The 23,663-nt window shown below is 37.0% G+C and overlaps 1 protein-coding gene across 4 annotated transcripts in view; it reads left to right on the top strand.

The window, feature by feature from the left end:
• The window catches only part of CFAP47 (cilia and flagella associated protein 47), a 562,308-nt gene that overhangs the window by 146,243 nt on the left and 392,402 nt on the right, over window positions 1-23,663 (top strand). For all 4 annotated transcript variants that reach the window (XM_070784977.1, XM_070784976.1, XM_070784975.1 and 1 more), the window contains one exon: window positions 23,465-23,565. In XM_070784977.1, the coding sequence (XP_070641078.1) occupies window positions 23,465-23,565 (101 nt within the window). The remainder of the gene's footprint in view (window positions 1-23,464; window positions 23,566-23,663) is intronic.

Raw genomic sequence — 23,663 nt, 5'->3', positions numbered from 1 at the left:
ACTCTGGTAGTTGGTGATGGACAGGGAGGCATGGCGTGCTGCGACTCATGGGGTCTCACTGAACTGAAGAATTCCGAAAACAATTTGATATTTTCTTATGATTAACCCCAAATATAGGATGTTTACTTTTGTAAAATCAATAATTAATTTCAACTGCATGTTTCCAATAACCAGGAAGTTAACCTGAGTTAGCAGTGCCTCATTACTAAAATGGCAAACATTAGTTGTTGTTATTGTTTTGTTGCTCAGTCATGTCCAATTGCGACCCCATGGACTGCAGCACACCAGGCTTCCCTGTCCTTCACTATCTCCTGGAGTTTGCTCAGACTTATGTCCATTGAGTCAATGCTGCCTTCCAACCATATCATCCTCTGTCGCCCCCTTCTCCCCCTGTCCTCAATCTTTCCCAGCACCTGGGTCTTTCCCAGTGAGTCTGCTCTTTGCATCAGGTGGCCAAAGGTTCTCCATACATTTTTTAATCTCCTAAATATTTAACATATTCATCATGCTCAAAACTGAGTATATCTTCCATCAGTTTTTAGTACCCAAATTTAAGTTGAATAACTTTAGAGCAAAGGAACGGAGAAGGCAATGGCACCCCACTCCAGTACTCTTGCTCCCATGGATGGAGAAGCCTGGTAGGCTGCATTCCATAAGAGTCAGACACGACAGAATGACTTCACTTTCTCTTTTCACCTTCATGCATTGGAGAAGGTAATGGCAACCCACTCCAGTGTTCTTGCCTGGAGAATCCCAGGGATGGGGGCACCTGGTGGGCTTCCGTCTATGGGGTCCCACAAAGTCAGACACGACTGAAGCGACTTAGCAGCAGCAGAGCAAAGGAAAACATTTCAGCTCTTCTGTAAGAGAGCTAACATGAGTCCCTGAAAATGAATAAAAGAAATCTAAATGGCTTATTTATCAAAAAGATATGTGAATGTGCTATTCAGATATCAGCTGTTTTCTTCTAGAAAGTGGTCCTTTTGTCTGAACACCAGAATCACCTTAGGAGTTTTAAAAACTGCCTATGTGTGAATTCTCAGTTGTGTCCAACTTTTCATGACCCCATGGACTGTAGCCTGCCAGGCTCTTCTGTCCATGGGATTCTCCAGGCAGGAATACTGAAGTGGATTGCCATTTCCTTCTGCAAGGGATCTTCACTACCCAGGGATGGAACCTGTGTCTTCTGCATTGCAGGCAGATTCTTTGCTGCTGGGCCTTTAGCCTCCTTCTAATTCAGAGATTATAATATAATTTTTCTGGAAGGTGGCCTAAGCATTGTAAGTTTAAAAGCTTCCTGATAGCTTATGGTTAACCGTGTTGGATTTGTGATCTCCGAAGAATAAGACTTAGCTTTGTGACAAGGGACCAGGCTTGATTATTCAGAGCTTTCATGTGGCAGAAGTTTTATTATAGTGAAAAAGGGCAGAGAAAGCTTCTGAGTAACAAGAGTGTCCCCCTTGCTAGTCTAATCAAGGCATTATATACTTTTACCAGATCTACTCCCACAACATACATCTTAGATTAACAAGATTAGAATTAACAATAGAAAGCTCTTACCAGACCCACTCCTACATCATAAGATAACAAGATTAGTCAGAAGGTTCTTGTTAATAAGGAGAAATGTATCCTTTAGCAAGATAGGTTATTGTTATATAATCAGTACAGAGCTTAAGGAAAAGCATACCCTTGAGCAAGATGAGTTTTGTTGTGTAATCATTAGCTCTGAGCTTAAAGAAAATAATGTCTTATGTGACTAGGACAAAGAAATGTAGGAAAAAAAGTTTGTCCTTTTCTCCTCCTTGAGAGCCCCAGACCCCTTTCTCCTCCTCAGGGACCCTGACTTCTTATCAGCCTTACCTAAGAATTAACTCTCTCACCCCCATGTGGTTCTCTTTGGAAGCCACAATTGAGAACCCTTGCTCTAGGTTGTCAAACATTACCCTGCATTTGCCTCACTTGCAGGATTTGTTAAAACAGTTTCTGAACCTCCTCCCCAGAGTTACTGATTTATTTCAGTCTTGAATGGGGCTTGCAAGTGGCAAGTGTACCAGTTTCCCATTTGATGCTGAGGAGAAACTGAGGTTGTTTGCGAGCCAGAACGTCAGGTCCACTCCAGATCTAAGAAATCGGGAGTGGATGGGTGGGTGTGTGTGTGTGTGTGTGTTTGTGTGTGTCCAGGTCATTCATGTGCACAGTAAAGCTTGTGAACCACTGGATCTAAAAAGAATGAATAAAGGAAAATCCTATTTAGAAAGATTAAACAGTGGAACACTTCAACATTTATCAGGAAATAAAATTACCACTAGAAAATGGTAATGTTGTGAGATCTTTAGAAAAATACCCATCTTTCTTTTAGAGTAAGTTTGGTTTAGTTTACTAATACATTATTTAACTTAACCTACTTAAGATACCTATATTGTAAAGTATAATGCCAAATTCATAGTGGAGGAAATCGAAGTACTACTATGTTTATCTTTTAGACCTTCACCCATTTGTAGAGTGAGAGAACCAACATTTTGAGATCAAGTCTTGTTATCGCTATCACACAACTTTGTTTCCCTTTAACTTTTCAAGTTCTAGGACTTTATTGCTGTAACATGGTCTTAGTAAGTAAGTTTACTGAATAGTTTAGTAAGAATACTGAATAAAATTGAGTTATGATACATCATATAGTGATGTATAATTGATTACATGAATAGGAAGATTTTGATGTTTTAATATAAGTTAAACCACAGGTTTTGTTTTAAATGAGAGGCCATTCAGGAATATACATTAGGAATGACACAGGGATATTTGGTAAATGAGGTTGAACTGAAATTAAGACTACTAGTCAGCTTGTATATCCTCACCAGTATATAAAATGTTGAAACAATTTTTGGCTGGTTGGTAACCAGGCACTGTCCTGAGTACTCATGCCCTATACCTGGCCTGCCCTGATAACTCCTACTGGACCTTGGAGCCAGTCAGGACCTAATAACTAAAGAACTAAATGCTGTCATAGTCAGAGTTCTAAGCATCTGGTAGTATTTTGTTTTGGGTCCGTCTCAGTGTGTCAATAATGATACTATTGGCTAGGAATGCTGGAGGCACTCACCTGGTCCCTTAGTACTTATGGAAGCCCCCACAGACATTTCCTCTTTCAGAACCAATATTGTGCCTGGACATGCCTTTTTGGTTCTTCTTGTGGTCCTAAGATATACCTCAGCAACAGCCATCAGGGAACTTTGAAAAAACAAGGTCTTTTACTCATAGAGTGTACCTGGCTTGCCTAGGGCCATGCATTGAGGTGGGGGGTAGGTGGAGATGGGAAACAATTGAGCAAAGGCCTGAGTTCTGCCTTTATTAGGATCTCGGGTGGGACACCTAGGGTTTTGCACATTCACTCTTCATTGATGAATTTAAAACATAAGTGCGGAAACTAAAGCTCAGGAGAGGAAAAACTAGTGGTCTGTCTGGTCGGTTATCTAGGTCAACCAGAACTTTCTAAGAAGAAGAATTTCATGGTTGCAGCAGCCTGGCTCTGCATCTCTTGGGAGGATGGCAGTTTATTTATTCCAAATGGATGTCTTCAAAGGGAATGCCTCAACAGTCAACAATTTAATGTGAGGCATTTACATTACAATCAAGCAAGCTCATTGTCAGTCCCTTAAACAACGTATTAACATACACCTCCCTTTTAGATTGTATGGTTCATTGATATTAAAAAATGAACATTTTGAAGATCATCCCTATTTTCATATGAAACGTGATCGTCTTTCCAAAGAACATAATTAATGTGGTTTTAACGACAGCAGGAGCCGGGTTCCAGCACATTCCCTGTTGGCTGGTGTTCAGAAAGTTCAGTGGTCCTAGCTCTAAAGCTGCCACAGAAGTGTCTGCTCTATGTATTTCTTGGCAGACAAACTTCTGAGTAATGCCTGATTTAGTTGTTCACTTGGAACCAACACAAATTTGTTGTTTTCTTAATCATGAACAAGATATGATTTAGCAAAATTCTTGGCTTTTTCTTAAAAAAAATTAGTCACGATCATTTGTTTCATGATACAGATTTAAAGGTACTGGGTTATATGTATCTTTGACATTAAAACAAGTGTAATAAGGATTTGCATATATAGATAAATTAATGCATTAATAAGAGTCTAAATGCTAAACTGTAATTTCTCCCTTATTCATTGATATATGTTAGTTATTTCAGTCTAACTTTAGAGACGAACCACGTAGTGTTAATTCCAAATGTATTTAACATTTTGCTGGTGAAGAAATATATTTTAAAATGTGCAGACCTGTTGTTTAAAACTGAGAACATACAGCTCTTAATTATATCAACTCTCTCTATGTACAGTAGAATTTCATCAGTCTTATTATGGGTTAAAAAATATTTTTGATGTGTAATAAAACTAGTTATGCTTACCTCATTAAAGTAATAGAGCATTGACAGTAACTTATATTGAAATTATGTATTTTTGAAAGCATTCAGTATAATAAACAGGAAATGAGGAATAATGAGATCTGATTCTAATTATTGTTTACTCAATGAATAATTTGGTAGTTGTGTAAGATGTATTTGGCAACTTTGGGTTGGTTGCTAGTATTTTAAAAAGTATTATTATTATACCTTTTCCAGACACATTACTCTTCTCAAAAGAGTAGGAATCTGCATTACATAGAGGAGACCAGCAGAGAATGAGTCAGACCTAGAGGCTTGTGAAGCATTAATGCATTCAGTTTGGCAGGGCCACCTTAGTAACCATAGTGTGAATTCATATCTACTCTTTCTGTGCTTTTCTGGGATATTTGGATATTTAAAATAAGGCTGTAGATGCATATTTAAAATACATATAGAAAGTGATTCACAAACCTTTAAGAGACACTATCAGTTAAGTAGAAGCAGCTTTTGAGGTATTCAGAGCTCCCCTTATGGATTAACAAGAGCAGTATTTAGAATGTGTGTGTTCACCTTTTGGAGACTCCATTCTTAGCATAAACCTGCTGCCCATGGTCAGGTGCTGGGGTCCAGCCCCAGCAGGATCCAGGGATACCCTCAGGATGAACGGCATCGGCGAGAGAGTAAAGGAGAGAGAAAGAGGCTGATATTCCTTGGTTTACACAGAAAGCCAATAAAGCCCCAGACACAGGACTTGCTCTGTTCACGGAGGCCACAAGTGCCCTCTCGATGGGGTGAAAACGCAGAGTGCTTTCTTGAGAGGGTCTTAGAAGCCTGGGCAGGAAAGTGAACTCAGAGGGCCTCTGCGCTTCAGGGGATCAGCCTGAAAAGAGAGAGAGAGAGAAAGAAAGAATGACAAGGGGAGACTAAGCTTAGGTGGAACAGGGTCTGCAGCTTTATTTTCAAAAGGAGCTTTTATACCCTGAGTTACACATTTCCAGAAATGAAATATGCAGGGTCATGCAGAGTCAGCTCAACATTCCATCAGTTTTACCTTTATCGAAACCAAGACATTTTCTGCATACCTTTTCATAAACAAGGGTCTTAAGTTATGTACATTATCTTCTGGCCCAGAGGCCTGTTGACATTTTATGACCCTTTTCTGATAAAGGTTGGTAAACCAGAAGACTTGTTATTTCCCTTAAAGTGTTTTTTCTTTATTTTTCCAATCTGCATCACCCTCAGAAAATACTAAATAAAGTTACATTTCATGGAGCAAAGGTATAGTGGGTTACAACAAAGAAAGAACTTATTAATTCAAGGTCTTATGTTGCTAATGTCAAGGCTATTACTTATTTTTCCTACATTCCAACTATATTATGTAATACACTCCCAGGCACACCATGGGTAAGGGATGTGGAGACTTGGCGGCAAGCGTTGGCTCAACAATGAAATCCTTCATTAGTACTATCTAATAATTTTTCACCCCTCAAAGGGGTCTATGCTCATTAGGACTTTTAGAATGCTTTGGCTTCCAGCACCTTTCATGGTTGGGAAGTTGTGAGCAATCATGTGCATTAGTTGTAAGAGTATGGATAAACTTGCCAAGCAAGTTAGAATGCCAACAGAAGTGTTTGAATTGAAATACTCCTTTCATGCCTGGTAGCCTTACAGGAATAATTAGAGCCCTAAATTGATTTTCTTCAGGGAAAGGTGATCGGGGATAGCCCCCGGTTAATGTCAGAAGAGTTGATGAAAGGCATAATATAGTAAACAGTAGACAGACAGACTTTGGTTTCGGGGTAGATGCTGGAGCAGGTCCAGGGAGTCCCTTGAGTCCTGATCCACCTTGCCCGTCAGGTCTCCTCTGCATGACCTTGTCATGGGTGGGATCTCCTGTGCTGGCTCCCGGCAGCCAGGGAACCACCTAGAGTTTTAGCGTTGTGGTGGCTGAAAGGCAAGTAGTTGGAAATTTCAAGAGGATTTCAGTAATCATCTAACAGATGAAGATGAAAGCAGTGTTGAAATATTGCCCTAAACTTTATTTGTTGTGTTTTGGGGGCTAGGTTATGCATGACACCATGTATTTGTCCACCTTTCTTCATGATGTGTGTGTAAATAGAATAGACAGGAAACAGGGTTGGGGGAGTAAAAATTTATAAGGAGCCATGCTTTGTCCTGAGATAATCATTTGTTCCTTATTGCTTGACCTAATCTTAAAGAAGGCTGTTTATAATGACACCTAAATTCTATGAAGAATGTTATTTTCATGATAGATCTATTAAATCAAATCATAGGATTATAACAGAGTCTCATTGGTAAAGTAGAATGTTTGCTTATATTTAGCTAAAACATAGGTATTAATAGATGGGGAAACAGTGGCTGACGTTATTTTTCTGGGCTCCAAAATCACTGCAGATGGTGATTGCAGCCATGAAATTAAAAGACGCTTACTCCTTGGAAGGAAAGCTATGACCAACCTAGACAGCATATTAAAAAGCAGAGATATTACTTTGTCAACAAAGGTCCGTCTAGTCAAGGCTATGGTTTTTCCAGTGGTCATGTATGGATGTGAGAGTTGGACTATAAAGAAAGCTGACACCTAAGAATTGATGATTTTGAACTGTGGTGTTGGAGAAGACTCTTGAGAGTCCCTTGGACTGCAAGGAGGTCCAGCCAGTCCATCCTAAAGGAGGTCAGTCCTGGGTGTTCATTGGAAGGACTGATGTTGAAGCTGAAACTCCAATACTTTGGCCACCTGATGTGAAGAGCTGACTCATTGGAAAAGACCCTGATGCTGGGAAAGATTGAGGGCAGGAGGAGAAGGGGACGACAAAGGATGAGATGGTTGGATGGCATCACCGACTCAATGGACCTGGGTTTGGGTGGACTCCGGGAGTTGGTGATGGACAGGGAGGCATGGCGTGCCACAGTGCGTGGGGTCACAAAGGGTCGGACTTGAATGGGCGACTGAATTGATTGATTGATAAATAGCCAGGGTATTATTTATTTTAAAATAAACCAGGGTATTATAATAAACCATAAACAGGCTGGGAAAGATTGAAGGCAGGAGGAGAAGGGGACGACAGAGGATGAGATGTTTGGATGGCATTACCAACTTGATGGACATGAGTTTGGGTAATCTCTGGGAGTTGGTGATGGACAGAGAGGCCTGGCGTTCTGTGGTTCATGGGGTTGCAAAGAGTCTGACATGACTGACTGAGTGAACTGAACTGATAAACAGGAAAATATTCTTAATTATGATTTGTTTGTTATCCACTTGTGGCAAATGGTCATATTTAAAATTTGTATAGAAATTGCAAAAGCCCCAAACTTCCAAGGTAATACTTACCATGTCATCTCAGATTATTAAAATTATACTGCTTTTAACACTGGGTTGCAGAGTAAAAGTTAACCATAGATGATGTGATTTTTGCTCTTTTTTTCCTTTTTCTTCTCCACCTCCCCTCTCCCTTCGCTTTGGAGTCAGTGACGGTTGGAGAGCCTCTGCCCTGCTTAGAGATTTTTAATTTTGGAAGAAGCTCCAGTGTTTGCCCTTTGTCTCTCCCTTAGTGACTGTGAGCACTTGCCCAGTCGTTGATCTTTTCAGGACTTCTGGAAGTTGGATGCAGTTGACAGAGTCCTCTCCATCTTTTCTTCCTCATACCCTGTCTGACTACTCAGTTCTTCAACTATTTGTAAATATGAATTGATTTATCATGGAACTACCTTAACAGGAATATAATGTTTGATTGCAACATTTACTTTATTCATAGAATATCAGGCATTTAAATAACAAAATGAAATTCCTGCTCATTATAACAATTCACAATAAAAAAGTTAAAAATACCATTAATAGCTTAACTTCTCCACCTTTCAATTTTACACAGTCACATCATGTGTTAAAATTTTGATATCTTCTCATGTATTACCTTTGGCTATACAAATATATGTAATTCTTATCTATGTATGTATATGTGTATGCACGAATATACATATGTAGATATATTAGTTTTAAGATAACATAATATTATACATATTAATTGTGGGGTTTTCCCCTGTATATGTCACACAATAGAATGGAGTCAGAAGGCAATCTGGGGCTTATGGGCCAACTCTATCATTTTTGACTCCTGGTTTCTGAGGTGGCTTCCTGCTGTAGTCATTTCAAGGCTAATGGAATAGAATGAAGAGAGTATAAGACAAAAGCTTTTAAGGAGATGAACCAGAGCTCATTACCTTTGTTAATCTGTCACTGACACAAACTTAGTCCCGTGGGCTTGGGTACGTGCACGTGTAGCTTCCTGTGTGGCAGTGCGTCCTGCTGATACTTGGGAAGGGGTCTCCATTTCTTGGATGAAGAGGATGGCCTCTGGGTGATAGCAGGCTCTACTCCAAGTCATAATGACACTTTCTCCTTTTCAGTACTTTGACAATTTTATTAAATTTTAACTTTTTATGCTTTATAAACCCTTCTTGGTGTTCTAATTGCATTTCATACAGTCAGGCCCATTCAGGCAATTGCATATTTGGCCTTCTTTACCAGAAGTTTCACAAGACCCACAGGGCTCTGACTCTCGTGCCCTGCAGTCTGGGTAGTTGTTTTAGTAGGGTCTGTGTGGAAGAGGGTGGCAAGAATGCATGTGGGTCCCAACTTTCCTGAATTTTCCTTTTGCTGCCCAGATATGTCCATCCTTTTTGTTGGTATTAAATCCTTGGATTTGTTTTTAAACATACCCTAACTTCTAGGTTTGTCCATTCAACACTTCAGATTGTTTCAAAGAAGGATACCAATAATTGTATACTGATCTGTTACTAATAAAAAGAAGTTTGTTCAGATACTTCATGGTATGGCAGTTGGGGGTTTTGTCTCTTGACAGCTAAAGGTTGCTTCTTACTGTCTTTGCCCTTTATAATCATAGCTTGGGGGTAGCATGGGGAGATATTTGTGCTAAATTCCCAATTCTTAACTGCCAGCATTGATTCTACATTTGCAAGGAAATTTCCAGTCTCTTCAAAATGTGTACTCAGTGGAGGTGATAATTACATGGTGATAACTTTCAACTACCCCAGCAGTATCAATTTGAAGGCATTTGGTTTAAAAGTTGCTTTTTCAATTAATTGTCCTGTTTTGAAGTTTTTTTTTTTTTTTCCTTAGTGAAATAATACAGATCAAAGTATGTAAAACTAATATTTTAAAAAATCATTGTAAAGTAAACCTTCTTGTATTTACCACTCTGGTCAGAAAACACAATACCACTGATGCCTCAGAAATCTCTTGTATCTGTATCCTTCCAGGTCATGCCAAGGCAAATGTTAGTTGCTCAGCTGTGTCTGACTCTGTGACCGCATGGACTGTATGTAACCTGCCAGGCTCCTCTGTCCATGGAATTCTCCAGGCAAGAATACCAGAGTGGCTTGCCATTCCCTTCTCCAGGGGATCTTTCTGACCCAGGGTTCAAACTTGGGTCTCTGGCATTGCAGGCAGACTCTTCACCATCTGAGCTGCCAGGGAAAACCATAACTTTAAATACCATACTGTATCCCCTTGCTTATTAGATATTTGAATAGTAGCTATTGCTGAAGATTTGTGACATGTGATATATACAGAGAGTTCATACTAACAAATAAATGCTAGGCATGAGGAAAATTGAATGAGAAGTGCATTTCCCATTTATAGTCAATAGAATTCCAATGAAAACCTCAAAAGTTCTGTGCTCTCCAGAGGGCTTTATAGATTTAGGGGAAATGAAGTCCTTGACTGATCACTCAGTCTTTCCTTACTTAAACAGGGCTGCTTAAATTATGTGTTGGCCTACGTGTATCTGTTCTGTCATAAAATACACCAAGAGTTTTAGGTTAGCAATTTGTACAGCTTGCTATACCAGGTGATTGTCTCACCTGTTGGAGTTTTCTGATTTAGAAATCAAGATCAAACTGCATTGGAAATTCCCTGGTGGTCCAGTGGTTAGAAAACTGAGCTTCCAATGCCAGGGGCATGGGTTCAATGCCTAGTTTAGGAACTAAGATCCTGCAAGCTGCATGGCCAAAAAAAAGAAAGGAAAAAAAACAAACGGGAAAACATGGAACTACACCTCCTAGTGCCCCTTTAAGGAGTGAAGTGAGATTAGCTGACAGCCTCCATTTGTCAGCTTCTACAGAATCTGTCTTAACTTCTTGGTACTACTTGGCCTGGGTTGCACCCCACCAGTTGGCATCTACTTACTGATTGATCAAGACAGGTTTAGAGGGCCAGGCATTTCAGCCTAAAACTAGAAGCTGTGAAGGGCAGTCTAGAACTCCCTGCCCAGTTGGCCAACGCCTCATCAGGCCTGCATAGCTGTTCTACAGCATCCTGTTCTCCACACCCTGCAGCCCTGGAACTTATTCTTGTCTCCAGCCTGCTTCCTTCCCCTTTCTTATACAGATGCTGATCCTAATAAACCTCTTAAACCCCAAACTGTCTTCTTCCAGTAACCCCAACCTATGATAATTTGAGATTGGATATTATGCTCGTGGGGTCTTTTAGCTCAGCTAGATCTTGAATACAGATGTCAGTCACTCCATCCATCCATCTGCCCATGTATGCAGGCACAACTCCGAGTATTTATGTGCTGTGTGGTGGTCTTTGCCTTTAAGGGGCTTTAGTTAGATAAAAGAGATAAGTGTTAGGTGACTATGAAACACATTTAAACCATTTACTGAACCCTCTACATGAGAGTACTTACGTTTTACTCCATTTTTGAGAAAGCATAGTGCCAAAAGTTACTCTACATTCAGTAACATTTTGAAGTAAAATTTATTTATTTATTTTGATTTACTATTAGAGCACATACAGAAATCCCTTAGTTCATTTTTTTTAAAACAAATGTGAGCATTTGCAGCATAAAAGTTGGGAACCATTTTCATAGATTATGGACATCTCTTAGTAGTTTTAGTGTTCCAAGTCTGTTAATGAAATTGAGGAGATAATCTTTGGATGAATTTTATTTACATTTTTGGAAAGGAATAAAGCAGTGCAATTAATATATGTTTTCTATTTTCCTGTTACTGGAATTGCATTCAATGGGAGTATTCTGAAAGAGATCATACAACTTTAGAATATTAATGAGAGAAGAGTGTTTTATGCTATACTTAGTGGATTGTAGTTCCTGATTAGTTTACTTTTTCCCTTCCCTCTGGATCATTTCTCTAATGCCAGGAGTCCTTAGCTAATACTGACATCTGTAACCACGTTCCCTTTGAAAGCAATATCAAGCTATCTCCTGGTTTCCCAAGCCCTTGTGATCTTTCATCATACCCTAGTTGATCATTAATGAGTGTTCCCTTGCCTAGGTGTTAATATTTAACTTCCAAGCTACTAATTTATAATCAAAAATATTCTTCTGCCTTATGTTTACCTAACCAATGAAAAACACATATCTCGTGGTGGGAATTCAAACCTTTGACCAGATGGTTGGTAAAAGGATTTTTCACAAGGAATTCTATTAGAGAAAGTTCCATCATGACAGAGATGGTCTTCAGTTCTGACCAACTCTGATCTTAGTCTGTGTTACTATTTGTTTCTAAAAATCCCTTCCTTAGAATAAATTAATTCCAGATGTTTCAAATCACAAATATCCATTCTTTTCTGTTCAGTTCAGTTCAGTTGCTCAGGTGTGTCCGACTCTTTGCAACTGATTGGACCGCAGCACGCCAGGCCTCCCTGTCCATCACCAGCTCCCGGAGTTCACCCAAACCCACGTCCATTGAGTTAATGATACCATCCAACCATCTCATCCTCTGTTGTCCCCTTCTCCTCCTGCCTTGAATCTTTCCCAGCATCAGGCTCTTTTCCAATGAGTCAGTTCTTCACATCAGGTGGCCAAGTAGTCAAGTTCAGCTTCAGTGTCATTCCTCCAATGAACACTCAGGACTGGTCTCCTTTAGGATGGACAGGTTGGATCTCCTTGCACTCCAAGGGACTCTCAAGAATCTTCTCCAACAACAGTTCAAAAGAATCAATTCTTCTGCACTCAGCTTTCTTTATGGTCCAACTTTCACATGCATACACGACTACTGGAAAAACCAAAGCTTTGACTAGATGGACCTTTGTTGGAAAACTAATGTCTCTGCTTTTTAATATGCTGTCTAGGTTGGTCATAACTTTTCTTCCAAGGAGTAAGCGTCTTTTAATTTCATGGCTGCAGTCACCATCTGCAGTGATTTTGGAGCCCCCCAAAATAAAGTCTGTCACTGTTTCCACCGTTTCCCCATCCATTTGCCATGAAGTGATGGGACTAGATGCCATGATCTTAGTTTTCTGAATGTTGAGCTTTAAGCCAACTTTTTTACTCTCCTCTTTCACTTTCATCAAGAGGCTCTTTAGTTCTTCTTCACTTTCTGCCATAAGGGTGGTATCATCTGCATATCTGAGGTTATTGATATTTATCCCAGCAATCTTGATTCCAGCTTGTGCTTCTTCCAGCCCAGCGTTTCTCACGATGTACTCTGCATTTAAGTTAAATAAGCAGGGTGACAATATACAGCCTTAACGTACTCCTTTTCCTATTTGGAACCAGTCTGTTGTTCCATGTCCAGTTCTAACCGTTGCTTCCTAACCTGCATACAGATTTCTCAAGAGGCAGGTCAGGTGGTCTGGTATTCCCATCTCTTGAAGAATTTTCCACAGTTTATTGTGATCCACACAGTTAAAGGCTTTGGCATAGTCAATAAAGCAGAAATAGATGTTTTTCTGGAACTCTCTTTCTTTTTTGATGATCCATCAGATGTTGGCAATTTGATCTCTGGTTCCTCTGCCTTTTCCAAAACCAGCTTGAACATCTGGAAGTTCACGGTTCACGTATTGCTGAAGTCTGGCTTGGAGAATTTTGAGCATTACTTTACAAGTGTGTGAGATGAGTGCAATTGTGCAGTACTTTGAGCATTGCCTTTCTTTGGGATTGGAATGAAAACTGATGTTTTCCAGTCCTGTGACCACTGCTGGGTTTTCCAAATTTGCTGGTATATTGAGTGCAGCACTTTCAGAGCATCATCTTTTAGCATTTGATATAGCTCAACTGGAATTCCATCAGCTCCACTAGCTTTTTTCTTAGTGATTCTTCCTAGAGCCCACTTGACTTCACATTCCAGGATGTCTGGCTCTAACTGAGTGATCACACCATCATGATTATCTGGGTCATGAAGATCTTTTTTGTACAGTTCTTCTGTGTATTCTTGCCACCTCTTCTTAATATCTTCTGCTTCCGTTAAGTCCATACCATTTCTGTCCTTTATTGAGCCCATCTTTGCATGAAATGTTCCCTTGGTATCTCTAATATTCTTGAAGAGATCTCTAGTCTTTCCCGTTCTATTGTTTTCCTGTATTTCTTTGTACTGATCCCTGATCAGTGGTATCTTTGCACTATATCTTTTCTGTTAGGTTCATTTAAAAAACTGTATATGTGTGTATACAATATGTGCATATGTGTGTGTATATATGTGTGTGTACATATATATCTATATATATATATGTTCTTATATATCCCAAAATCTTCTAAGAGCTACAGTGAAAATATCCTGAAAAATTACCTACTCTATTTTTTAGCCAGGTCATGGCTCTCTTCTAAACAAAGTGCACTATAGTAGTTTAGAAATTTCTTAATGAAAATGAGCTTATAGTTTTATATGAGTTCATGTCATCATGGAGGGTGTTTGGTTCCATCAGGTTGCAAATGTTGACCTACATAACATATCTAATAGCCAGAGCTTCAGCTCTAAGTGTTTTGGAATTAACCGTTAATTATATAAGCATGTAAGTAGCAAAATATCTAATGGTTGACCCAACTTAGAAATAATCTCAACTCAGTTTTATTAGGTATTATTGCAATAATCACATTATAGAGCAGCCACCTTTTTAGCAGTTCTGTTTTTGAGGGATTACATTACTGGGTTAAAGTACTCTGTATTTCCTTCTGGTTAAAGTTTAAAATTTTTCCTGTGTATTCTTAGAATGTAATAAATTTACATACTATTGTGAATGTAGACATGGTTTATACATTAATAGTATATATGTGTAACTGAAATATGTCCATATGTAAATATATGTGTTTAATTTTTTCAAACATTTCAGTGATGGCAAATTTTGCTTTTTGCCATAATTCTTTCCTGGAAACCCCATTTTAAATTGTATTAACAACTATAGTATTTTCCCATAAGAACCCTGGATTAAAAATTAAACATAATATATATATTAACCAAAGTTAATGATCTTGAATTGTAAAACTAGGCCCTAAAGAGAGATTTAAGATTTCCAAAATGGTTTATATCAATTATGAGATTATTTTCAGATTATTGGACAGACTAAAAATGAGATGACTCTTGTAAAAAAGAATTGATATATATTTAAAATTTTGCTGAATGGACATATATTTCTAGACTTGATGAATATTTATAGAGCTCTTATGTGTCTAAAGAAGAATTCTCTGCCCTTATCTCATTCTAATGTGATACAAATCAATGGAATACACTTATATGTGAAACATAGCTCTGTGGATTTATGCACATTTAGGTCAAACCTACAGAGAAGGCAATGGCACCCCACTCCAGTACTCTTGCCTGAAAAATCCCATGGATGGAGAAGCCTGGTAGGCTGCAGTCCATGGAGTCGCTAGGAGTCTCGGCCACGACCGAGCGACTTCACTTTCACTTTTCACTTTCATGCATTGGAGAAGGAAATGGCAACCCACTCCAGTGTTCTTGCCTGGAGAATCCCAGGGACAGGGGAGCCTGGTGGGCTGCCGTCTATGGGGTCACACAGAGTCGGACATGACTGAAGCGACTTAGCAGCAGTAGCAGCAGCTGCCTTGTAGACAAAGATTTGGACAGACAACCAAGACTGAATATATGTGCTTCCAAAACCCACACCCTGTCCCTTCTTGCTCTGCTCATCTCTTTGTGAGTTAAAAATATGTTCAGTAGGGCTGTTTTTAGAGTGTAAGATCTGCCTATAAATAGTGTGTGTATAGGAGCAGATCCTTAGTTAAGACGAGAAGTATATAAATTATATCATAATATTTCTCATGGTGTTTGACATATGGTTGACAGACCATCACAGTACTTCATATGCTGTTGGAAAGTGATAAAGTACTATAATTACTAGGAAATTTATCACAGAGATTTAACATGGAACTTCAGTGTTTCATTTCTAGAATGATTTGGGATGACAAGCATAAGAGTCTCTTATCTTCGCTATTGATTGGGACAGATTTACAGATGTGTAATTAGAGTTTTAATTATCCACCAGCTAACAACCGGATAGATGAATGATCATACTTCCCACACCTTATTTAATGAATTTACGTGGTCACCATGCAATTCAATATAAAAATTGTAATTTGTAAAAATGTAATCTGCGTCTTACTTTTGTTGTTGTTGTTGGTTTTACGTGTTTTATCTTGCAGTGACTTCCTTCTTAGAATCCAGTAGTGTAGAAAATAATCAAATGGGACTAAGACAATAATGGCTGTTTGAGTATAAGGAAAGGTATATAGTATGTGGTATGTGTGTATGCCTGTGTGTATACATGGACACATGCACTGTATATATAGATTAGATTAAAGGAGACTGATGTATTAGGCTGATTTTATAAAGATGCCAGTATCATAGATGAAAAATTATGAATAGTGGCAGTTTCATTTCAGTCAGTGTAATGTTTAGAGACATTTTTATGATACTTATAGATGTAGTAAAAATCAAATGAATCCAGTGACACTATAGGAATGTCTTGTTCTTAAACTTATAGTATCCGGAGGCATCCTTTTTGTAGTAACAGAAAATAAAGATAAGTCCAAAACAGCATCATAGGAAAATTGAAATGAAAGTAAATGAGAATTCCTTTATGATCCTGAAACTTGAGTCAGTTGATATTCCAAAAAAATATATAAATCACAACTCTGGAACTTTATGACTACACTGCAATATATTTATTCTCTTAATTGAGTCTTAAAAACACTTGTACAAAACAATATAATGTGGTATAGTTGAACTAATAACAATATAGAGATACTTTGTAAGTAGCATTACAAAGCAGGGCAGTAGAAATAAAGCTATATTGGAAAAAGGATATGACACTGTATAGTAAATTGAGTCCACAAGAAGAAAAGATGAGAATAAGAAATCTAATGTTAATGAAATCTAATATAAAAAACTATATAAATCAATTTTCCTTTCTTCTCAACATCTTTAGAAGACATAAGATTATGTAAAACAACAATTATAGCACTAGATTGTTGGGTTTTTAACAGATAAAGATGTAATTCTATGTGACAATAAAAAAAAGGAATGGAGCTATATTGCAGCAACATTTCATAATATAGTGGAATTGAATTAGTTTAAATCTGGAGTAGATGCTAAGTTAAGATGCATATTATAATCCTGAAAGCAATCAATAAGAAAATAACTTAAAATGCAGTTAAATATCTTTGAGGAATTAACATGGTATACTAGAAAGAATCCACTTAATGTAGAATAAGGCAATAAAGAAGACACAAAAGAAAACATGTATAAATCATACAGAAAATAAAATAGGAGATATAAACCTCAAAATATTGATAATAACTCTACATGTGAATGTATTAAGCAATCTAATCAAAAGACAGAAATTGTCAGGCTTAATTTAGAAAAAAAAAACCTGCAACTATATAGATTCAAAGATATGATAAGGTTGAAATTAAAAGGATGGAAAAAGTGATACCCTGCAATTCACAACTACTAGAGAATTGGAATGGTTATACTAATATTTTAAAAAATAGACCGAAAACAATTGCTAAAGAAAAAGATGAGTATTTTATAATGGTAATTATAAATTCTCAATCCATCAGGACCATATAAAAATTATAAACATATAAATACCTAACAAGTGATCCTTGAAGTCTACAAAACAAATAGATTTTAAAGGAGAAATAAATAATTTAGAAATTTCAAGACCCCAATGTCAATAATGGAGAAAACATCTAGACAAAAAATCTATGAGGATATTAAGGACTTGAAAAGCACCATCAACAAGTGGTCTTAATAGACATCTTTAGAGCATTACCACTTAACAGCAACAGAAAACACACTTTATTTCAAGTGCATATGTAACATTCTCTAGGACAGATTAAATGCTAGACTATAAAACAAGTCTCAAGATTTTTTTTTAATTTTATTTTGTTTTATTTCGTTTGCCTGCACTGGGTCTTTGTTGCTTTTGCATGGGCTTTCTCTGGTTGCAGCAAGCGGGGGCTGCTCTCTAGTTGTGGTGCGCAGGGCTTCTTCTCGTGGTGGCTCCTTTTGTTGCAGAGCATAGGCTCTAAGATGTTTGGCCTTCAGTAATTCCGGCTCAGGGGTCAGTAGTTGCAGCTCGAGGTTTCTAGAATGTGGGCTCAGTGGTTATGGTACACTGGCTTAATTGTCCTGCAACGTGTGTGATCTTCCTGGACCAGAGATCGAACCCATGTCCTCTGCACTGGTAGGCAAATTCTTAACCACTAGACAACCAGGGAAGTCCATGGTCTCAATATTTTTAAACATGATTGAAATCATACAAAATATGAACTCCATCACAATGAAATAAAATTAAAAACACAACAGAAGGAGATGTGGGAATTTCACAAATGTGAGGGAATTAAGCTACATACTCCTAAATAAACTAGAGTCAAAGAAGAAATCAAAAGGAAAGTTAAGAAATATTCTGAGATAAGAGAAAATAAAAACATACATCAAAATTTATGGGATACAGCTAAAGCAATACTTGGAAATTTATAGTTTTAAATACCTATATTAAATACTATGAAAGATTTCATATAATAGTCTAACCTTCCACCTTGCACGACTCGAAGAACCTAGAAAAAGAGGAGCAACTTAAATTCAAATAAAGTAGAAAGAAAGGAATACTTAATCTATATTCTAACAAATTAGATGATTTAGATGAAACTGACAATTTCCCAGAAAAACAAAGTCTATCCATACTGTAGAAGAAATAGAAAATCAGAACATTTTATAATTCTTATCAAAAGTTGAATAGTTTTTTAAAAATCTTCCCACAAAGAAAAGTCCAGTCCCAAATGGTTTCATTGCAGAATTCTACTGAACATTGAAAAAATCAAGACTAATTCTTCACAAACTCTCATGCACGGTGCAGTTTTGAGACTTGGCTCAGTGGTTGTCAACCTTTCGAGCCACTGACCTATCTCCTTGGAGGAGCCTGTCCAGAAGGCTTTACACAACCCAGACAGAGTATATATACTTTGGATGAAAGGTTGATGAGGATGAGATGTCCACATGGTCTCAACATCTCATCCACCAATTACTACTTTTAATTACAAGTAATTATTCTAATTAATTATTTAATATTCAGGATGAGCAAATCCATGGAGACAGAAAGTAGATTAGTGACTTCTAGGATCTAAGAGAAGGGGCAAATGGGGAATGAATGCTAATGAATATGGGTTTTATTCATGGATGATGAAAATATTTTAAAATTAGGTAGTGGTGATATTATACAACTCTCTAAATATATTAAAAACTACTGCATTACACATCTTAAAACTATGGATTTTATTATATGTAAATTATATTTATATATAATTATATATAAATTATATTTTTAGAAATACTGCTATAAAAGATGACTACATCTGATGGGCAACACCATATTAAATGACCATATTCAGCATCACAAATAATGAGGAACACTAACCTTCTGTGCTTCCTGATGCAATTAAACTGAAGCATGCCACAACACATAAGGATTTCTTGCTACAAATGTTTAAATCTTTTCCACTCAGGAGAGGAAAGTCAGAGCAATTCAGACAGCTTGACTCTTTAAAATGTCAGTGCCATGAAGGAAGGATCAAACAAGGCTCAGGGATTGTCCTGGAATAAAAGAGACAAATTTCAATGACTGATCCCAATTTGGACCCTGGCATTATTGGGACTCTTGAATAAGGACTATAAAGTAGATAATATTCTTGTACTAATGTGAAATGTAATGGTAATAATGACAGAATTGTGATTATATGAAAGAATGCTCTTGCTCTTAGGGGTTATATGCCAATATTTAAAGGTAAATTTGTATACACATACTTTTTAAGAAAATTAATTGCAAATAAAAACGAAAGAGAGAGATAAATGTAGCAAAACGGTAATTGATGAACTAGGTACAGGGTATATACACGTGTAAGTTCTTCTGTAAGTTTAGAAGAATTTAAAGTACATAATTGGAAACAGAGGAAATAAATCATTAATGAGAATTATCAGATGAACCTGAAATAACAGAGAAAAAAAATGTGCACTCCGCACATGACTTTCCATACATTATGGTATTTACTGTTTGATTTATCACAGTAAAATATCAGTAGTTTGTCCATAAAAATTCTGTTTAAAAGAGTGACTCAAGTTTTTCTTAACATATTTTGCATTGTGCCTTAGGGTACAGAAGTACCTTTTGTTTCTGTATACAGCTACAGAATTTCTACCTCTAGAATTTGCATGTGTCCAACAGGAGAATTTGTTTACATCAGTTGTGTAAATGCTGGTTATGGTTTACTTAGAAGCGCATCTGAATTCAAATATTTCTTACTGAGAACCCAGGAAAATATTTATAGCTTTTAAAAAAGGCTCTTATTTAAACCAGTTTTTAATAAGGACTTATGTAATTTAACATTATTAGAATAGCTAGAAGTATTTTAGTGTGTGGTTTTTAATGACATAATTGATAAAAACTATTGGAAAACATTTATGTTTATGTTCATCATCACCTATGTGATTTTATGCAGACTTCCCAGCTTTGAGCATCTGTGCAAGACAGATCTGGAAGCTAACCATTCCTACGCAGTGGCTAATTTCAGAGCTTTGTTTCAGGCAGATTGAATTTGACCTTGGACCCTCTCTGAACAATTATTGACTTTTTCTGGACTTTGCTATTTTAACCAAAGGCTGAGAAAATTAATAATACATATCCTCTAGGACTGTTGGGAGGATTTAGGTAAATTAAATAATGCATGTTAGATGCTCAGCACAGTAGCTGCCACATTTCCACAATGTCCATCAACATCTGCATCGTGTCAACTCTGTTGTTACCACCGATGTCCATCCCAATTTCGGTCCAGTGGAACTGTCCTATTTCACTCATGCCTGAAATTTTCTACTTAAATCCTAGAATAGAATTGAAATCCATAATGTCAGAGTGCCTTTGCATTTCACTGTTACTGTAATATTGAGTATTTTTAGAGTAAATCCTTTACCACACATAGTTCCTGTCTGTGTGGATTGGCATAGAGAATCCATAAATAACACCATTATTCTTTGATAAAATGCCATGAAGTACCCAATTTTCTCAGAAATATTTTTAATATAATGTGTTAGTATTACCAACTGAAAGTCATTTTTCTGTTTAAATGAATTTTTAATAATATCAATGTATAAAGTGTTCTTGGACAAGGCAATGGCACCCCCACTCCAGTACTCTTGCCTGGAAAATCCCATGGATGGCGGAGCCTGGTGGGCTGCAGTCCATGGGGTCGCTAAGAGTCGGACGCGACTGAGCGACTTCACTTTCACTTTTCCCTTTCATGCACTGGAGAAGGAAATGGCGGCCCACTCCAGTGTTCTTGCCTAGAGATTCCCAGGGACAGGGGAGCCTGGTGGGCTTCCGTCTATGGGGTCACACAGAGTCGGACACGACTGAAGCAACTTAGCAGCAGCAGCAGCAAAAATTGTTCATATTCCCATACTGTATAACTTGTCCAGTTTCTGTATTGCATGCTCCAAGAAGAATGTGGTCAAATGAATTTTGCATATGTTGGTTATTCTTTAAGGAGCATCTGAAGTCATATCTTATTATCTCTGAAAAACTAGTTTTATAAGGGAAAAACAATTGATATTTATTCCCATTTCATTCTCATAGTGAAATTTTATTTCAAAATATATTTTCCTTAGTTTTGTACCATTTCATAAATATTTCAAGTGATAGTGCTTCTTTTGTTTGTTCATTTGGTTAATTGTCATGGGTAGTGTTGTCCACAAGCTAACCTTTAGATGAGACCTCATGGATACGTTATTTATTAGGGAAGAAGTCCCAGAAAAAAAAAAAAAAAAGTAAGGAGGTAAGGGAAGCAGCACCAGGAATCAGTCATCCCAAATAAATATGAAAATTAAGTCCCAACCTCACTTTGATCCCTGGAGTTCTTTGCAGATGAGGTTACCATTGTACAGTTTTTGTGCTATTTGAAGCAAGATTGTCGGACTATCAAACTCCCACACCATACAGGCTTGGGCTGCAGGATTACTCTGAGGACCATAAGCTCCTAAGAACTTTCAGTAGCTCCAGTAGCCCAGTTGTAATTGTCTGAAGAAGGTAACCGTTACCCCACCATGCCCACCCAGAGGATGGGAGTCCAGCACAAAGAACTACTTCCTGGGGGGTAAGAACTTAAGGACAGAGCACCCACAGGATTTGCTAGAGTTGTCTTTTTTTCTTTCCTTTTTTTTTTTCTCCTTTTATAATCACTGTTAAAGCAAAATTAACATTTTTGGTTCTAAGATAGCAATGATGATGGTGTCTGTTGATAAACTATATTATTTAATCTGAAAAATATCCTTAAACATAGTTGGTCAGTTAATGGAGTTTTGATTGGTCGCTATACTTCGCATAAATGCATAGTATGTAGAAGTAATGTTTCATGCTATCAAGGAATTTAAAGTTTCATTTTAAGAGGGAAATCATGTGGAAAAAGTTACATATAAAAATACAACCTAATCCTGAAGAGGACAATCTAATGCATGTGTTTAGGATGAGGCAAGGGAATGACTAGGGTTGGTTAAATAAGACAATGTTGAATCTGTATATTTTGCATAATATTTTAATACACACTAATTAGTAAAGGTAAAAACAATGCATATGCAGAGCTGAGGCGAAAATCAATTCAATTACATATAACATGTTTATTTTAATGTCCCTTGACAACTCATTATATTTCAGCTACAGATTTTTATTAGTCTCATCCTATTCTATATTTTACTTGCATTCTATATTTAACTTAGATTATAAAATGATATTTTATCATTTCACCTTGGCCAGTGACCATAATAAGCTAGATAGAAGAGCTAGTTTGATAGCCAATTCAAGAATAAAATTATCTTTGTATGCTATAATGCAGAACTGAAACCAATAAGGTGATATTACAATGATATAGATATAAAATATAGTATTTATATTAAAAAATCAGTTGCACAAGGATAGAGTTGTCACCTAAGCTAGGCCCAGTATCATCTAAGAGTGTTTTGTGACTGGTGAAAATGATAATTTCACAATGCTTTCATAAAATAGAGTATGCAGATTGTGGAAGGTAATATTACTTTGTACTGGTTGAACAGCTTTTACAATATTACTTTCAATTCTCAGACACATTTAAAGGATAAACACAAAACAAGAGTGTCTAAAGAGTGGTATGTGAAATATTTAAAGGCCTTGGAGTTGAAAGAACCCTTGAACATTCTAAATGTTTTTAATATGGAAAAGAGGGCTTAGAGAAGATATAGTGAACTGTATTTAAAATTTGAAGGAATGTAATGGAGATTGTAGGTTGTAGATATGATTTTGTGTTGCCCTGAAATACAATTTGTGAGGTTACAGTTCTCTAGATATGAAATGAGTTGTTTCTGAGTCATGAATGTCATGCTGGTCCTCTGAAGCTAGATACCATTTGTCACAGATTCTATGAAAGAAGGTGAGTGGATTAACTCTGAGGCTCCTGCAACTCTAAAATTTCCTGAATCTGTCTGTGAACCTGTGTAATTACAAGCTGTGTTTTAGTGCACACTTGACAGTGAAATTTGCCATCTCTGCTAAAAGCTTTAAAAGTAAATATTCTTACACCATTAAGCTAGATACAATAGGTAGTTAAGAAAACCAGAGTGTTGATAGAGGAAAGAAAAATGATGACTAATTCGTGTCTTAATTATTATAGACATCCAGGATAGTTAAGTTTTTTTTTTCATTGTGTTTACTGCATCTGAAGATTTTAACTTACTGAAATGCAATATTTTCACTTTTAGGTTTTCACTTCCAGTTAGTGCAACAGCAGAAAACTGCATGCTTACTATTTATTCATATATGGCAATTCATCTTGATGAGCAAAAAATTATTGTAAAAAATGGTAAGTTGTTATAAATTGGATTTTTCATTCCAATTTCATAATAGAATGACTATTATTTCTTTTTTATTGAAGTATAGTTCATTTACACTGTTGTTTGA

The sequence above is a fragment of the Bos indicus genome, chromosome X (genome assembly GCF_029378745.1).
Source record: "Bos indicus isolate NIAB-ARS_2022 breed Sahiwal x Tharparkar chromosome X, NIAB-ARS_B.indTharparkar_mat_pri_1.0, whole genome shotgun sequence".
Lineage (NCBI taxonomy): Eukaryota > Metazoa > Chordata > Mammalia > Artiodactyla > Bovidae > Bos > Bos indicus.
Note: the sequence above shows the minus strand (reverse complement) of the source record. Positions and strands in the feature narration are given on the sequence as shown.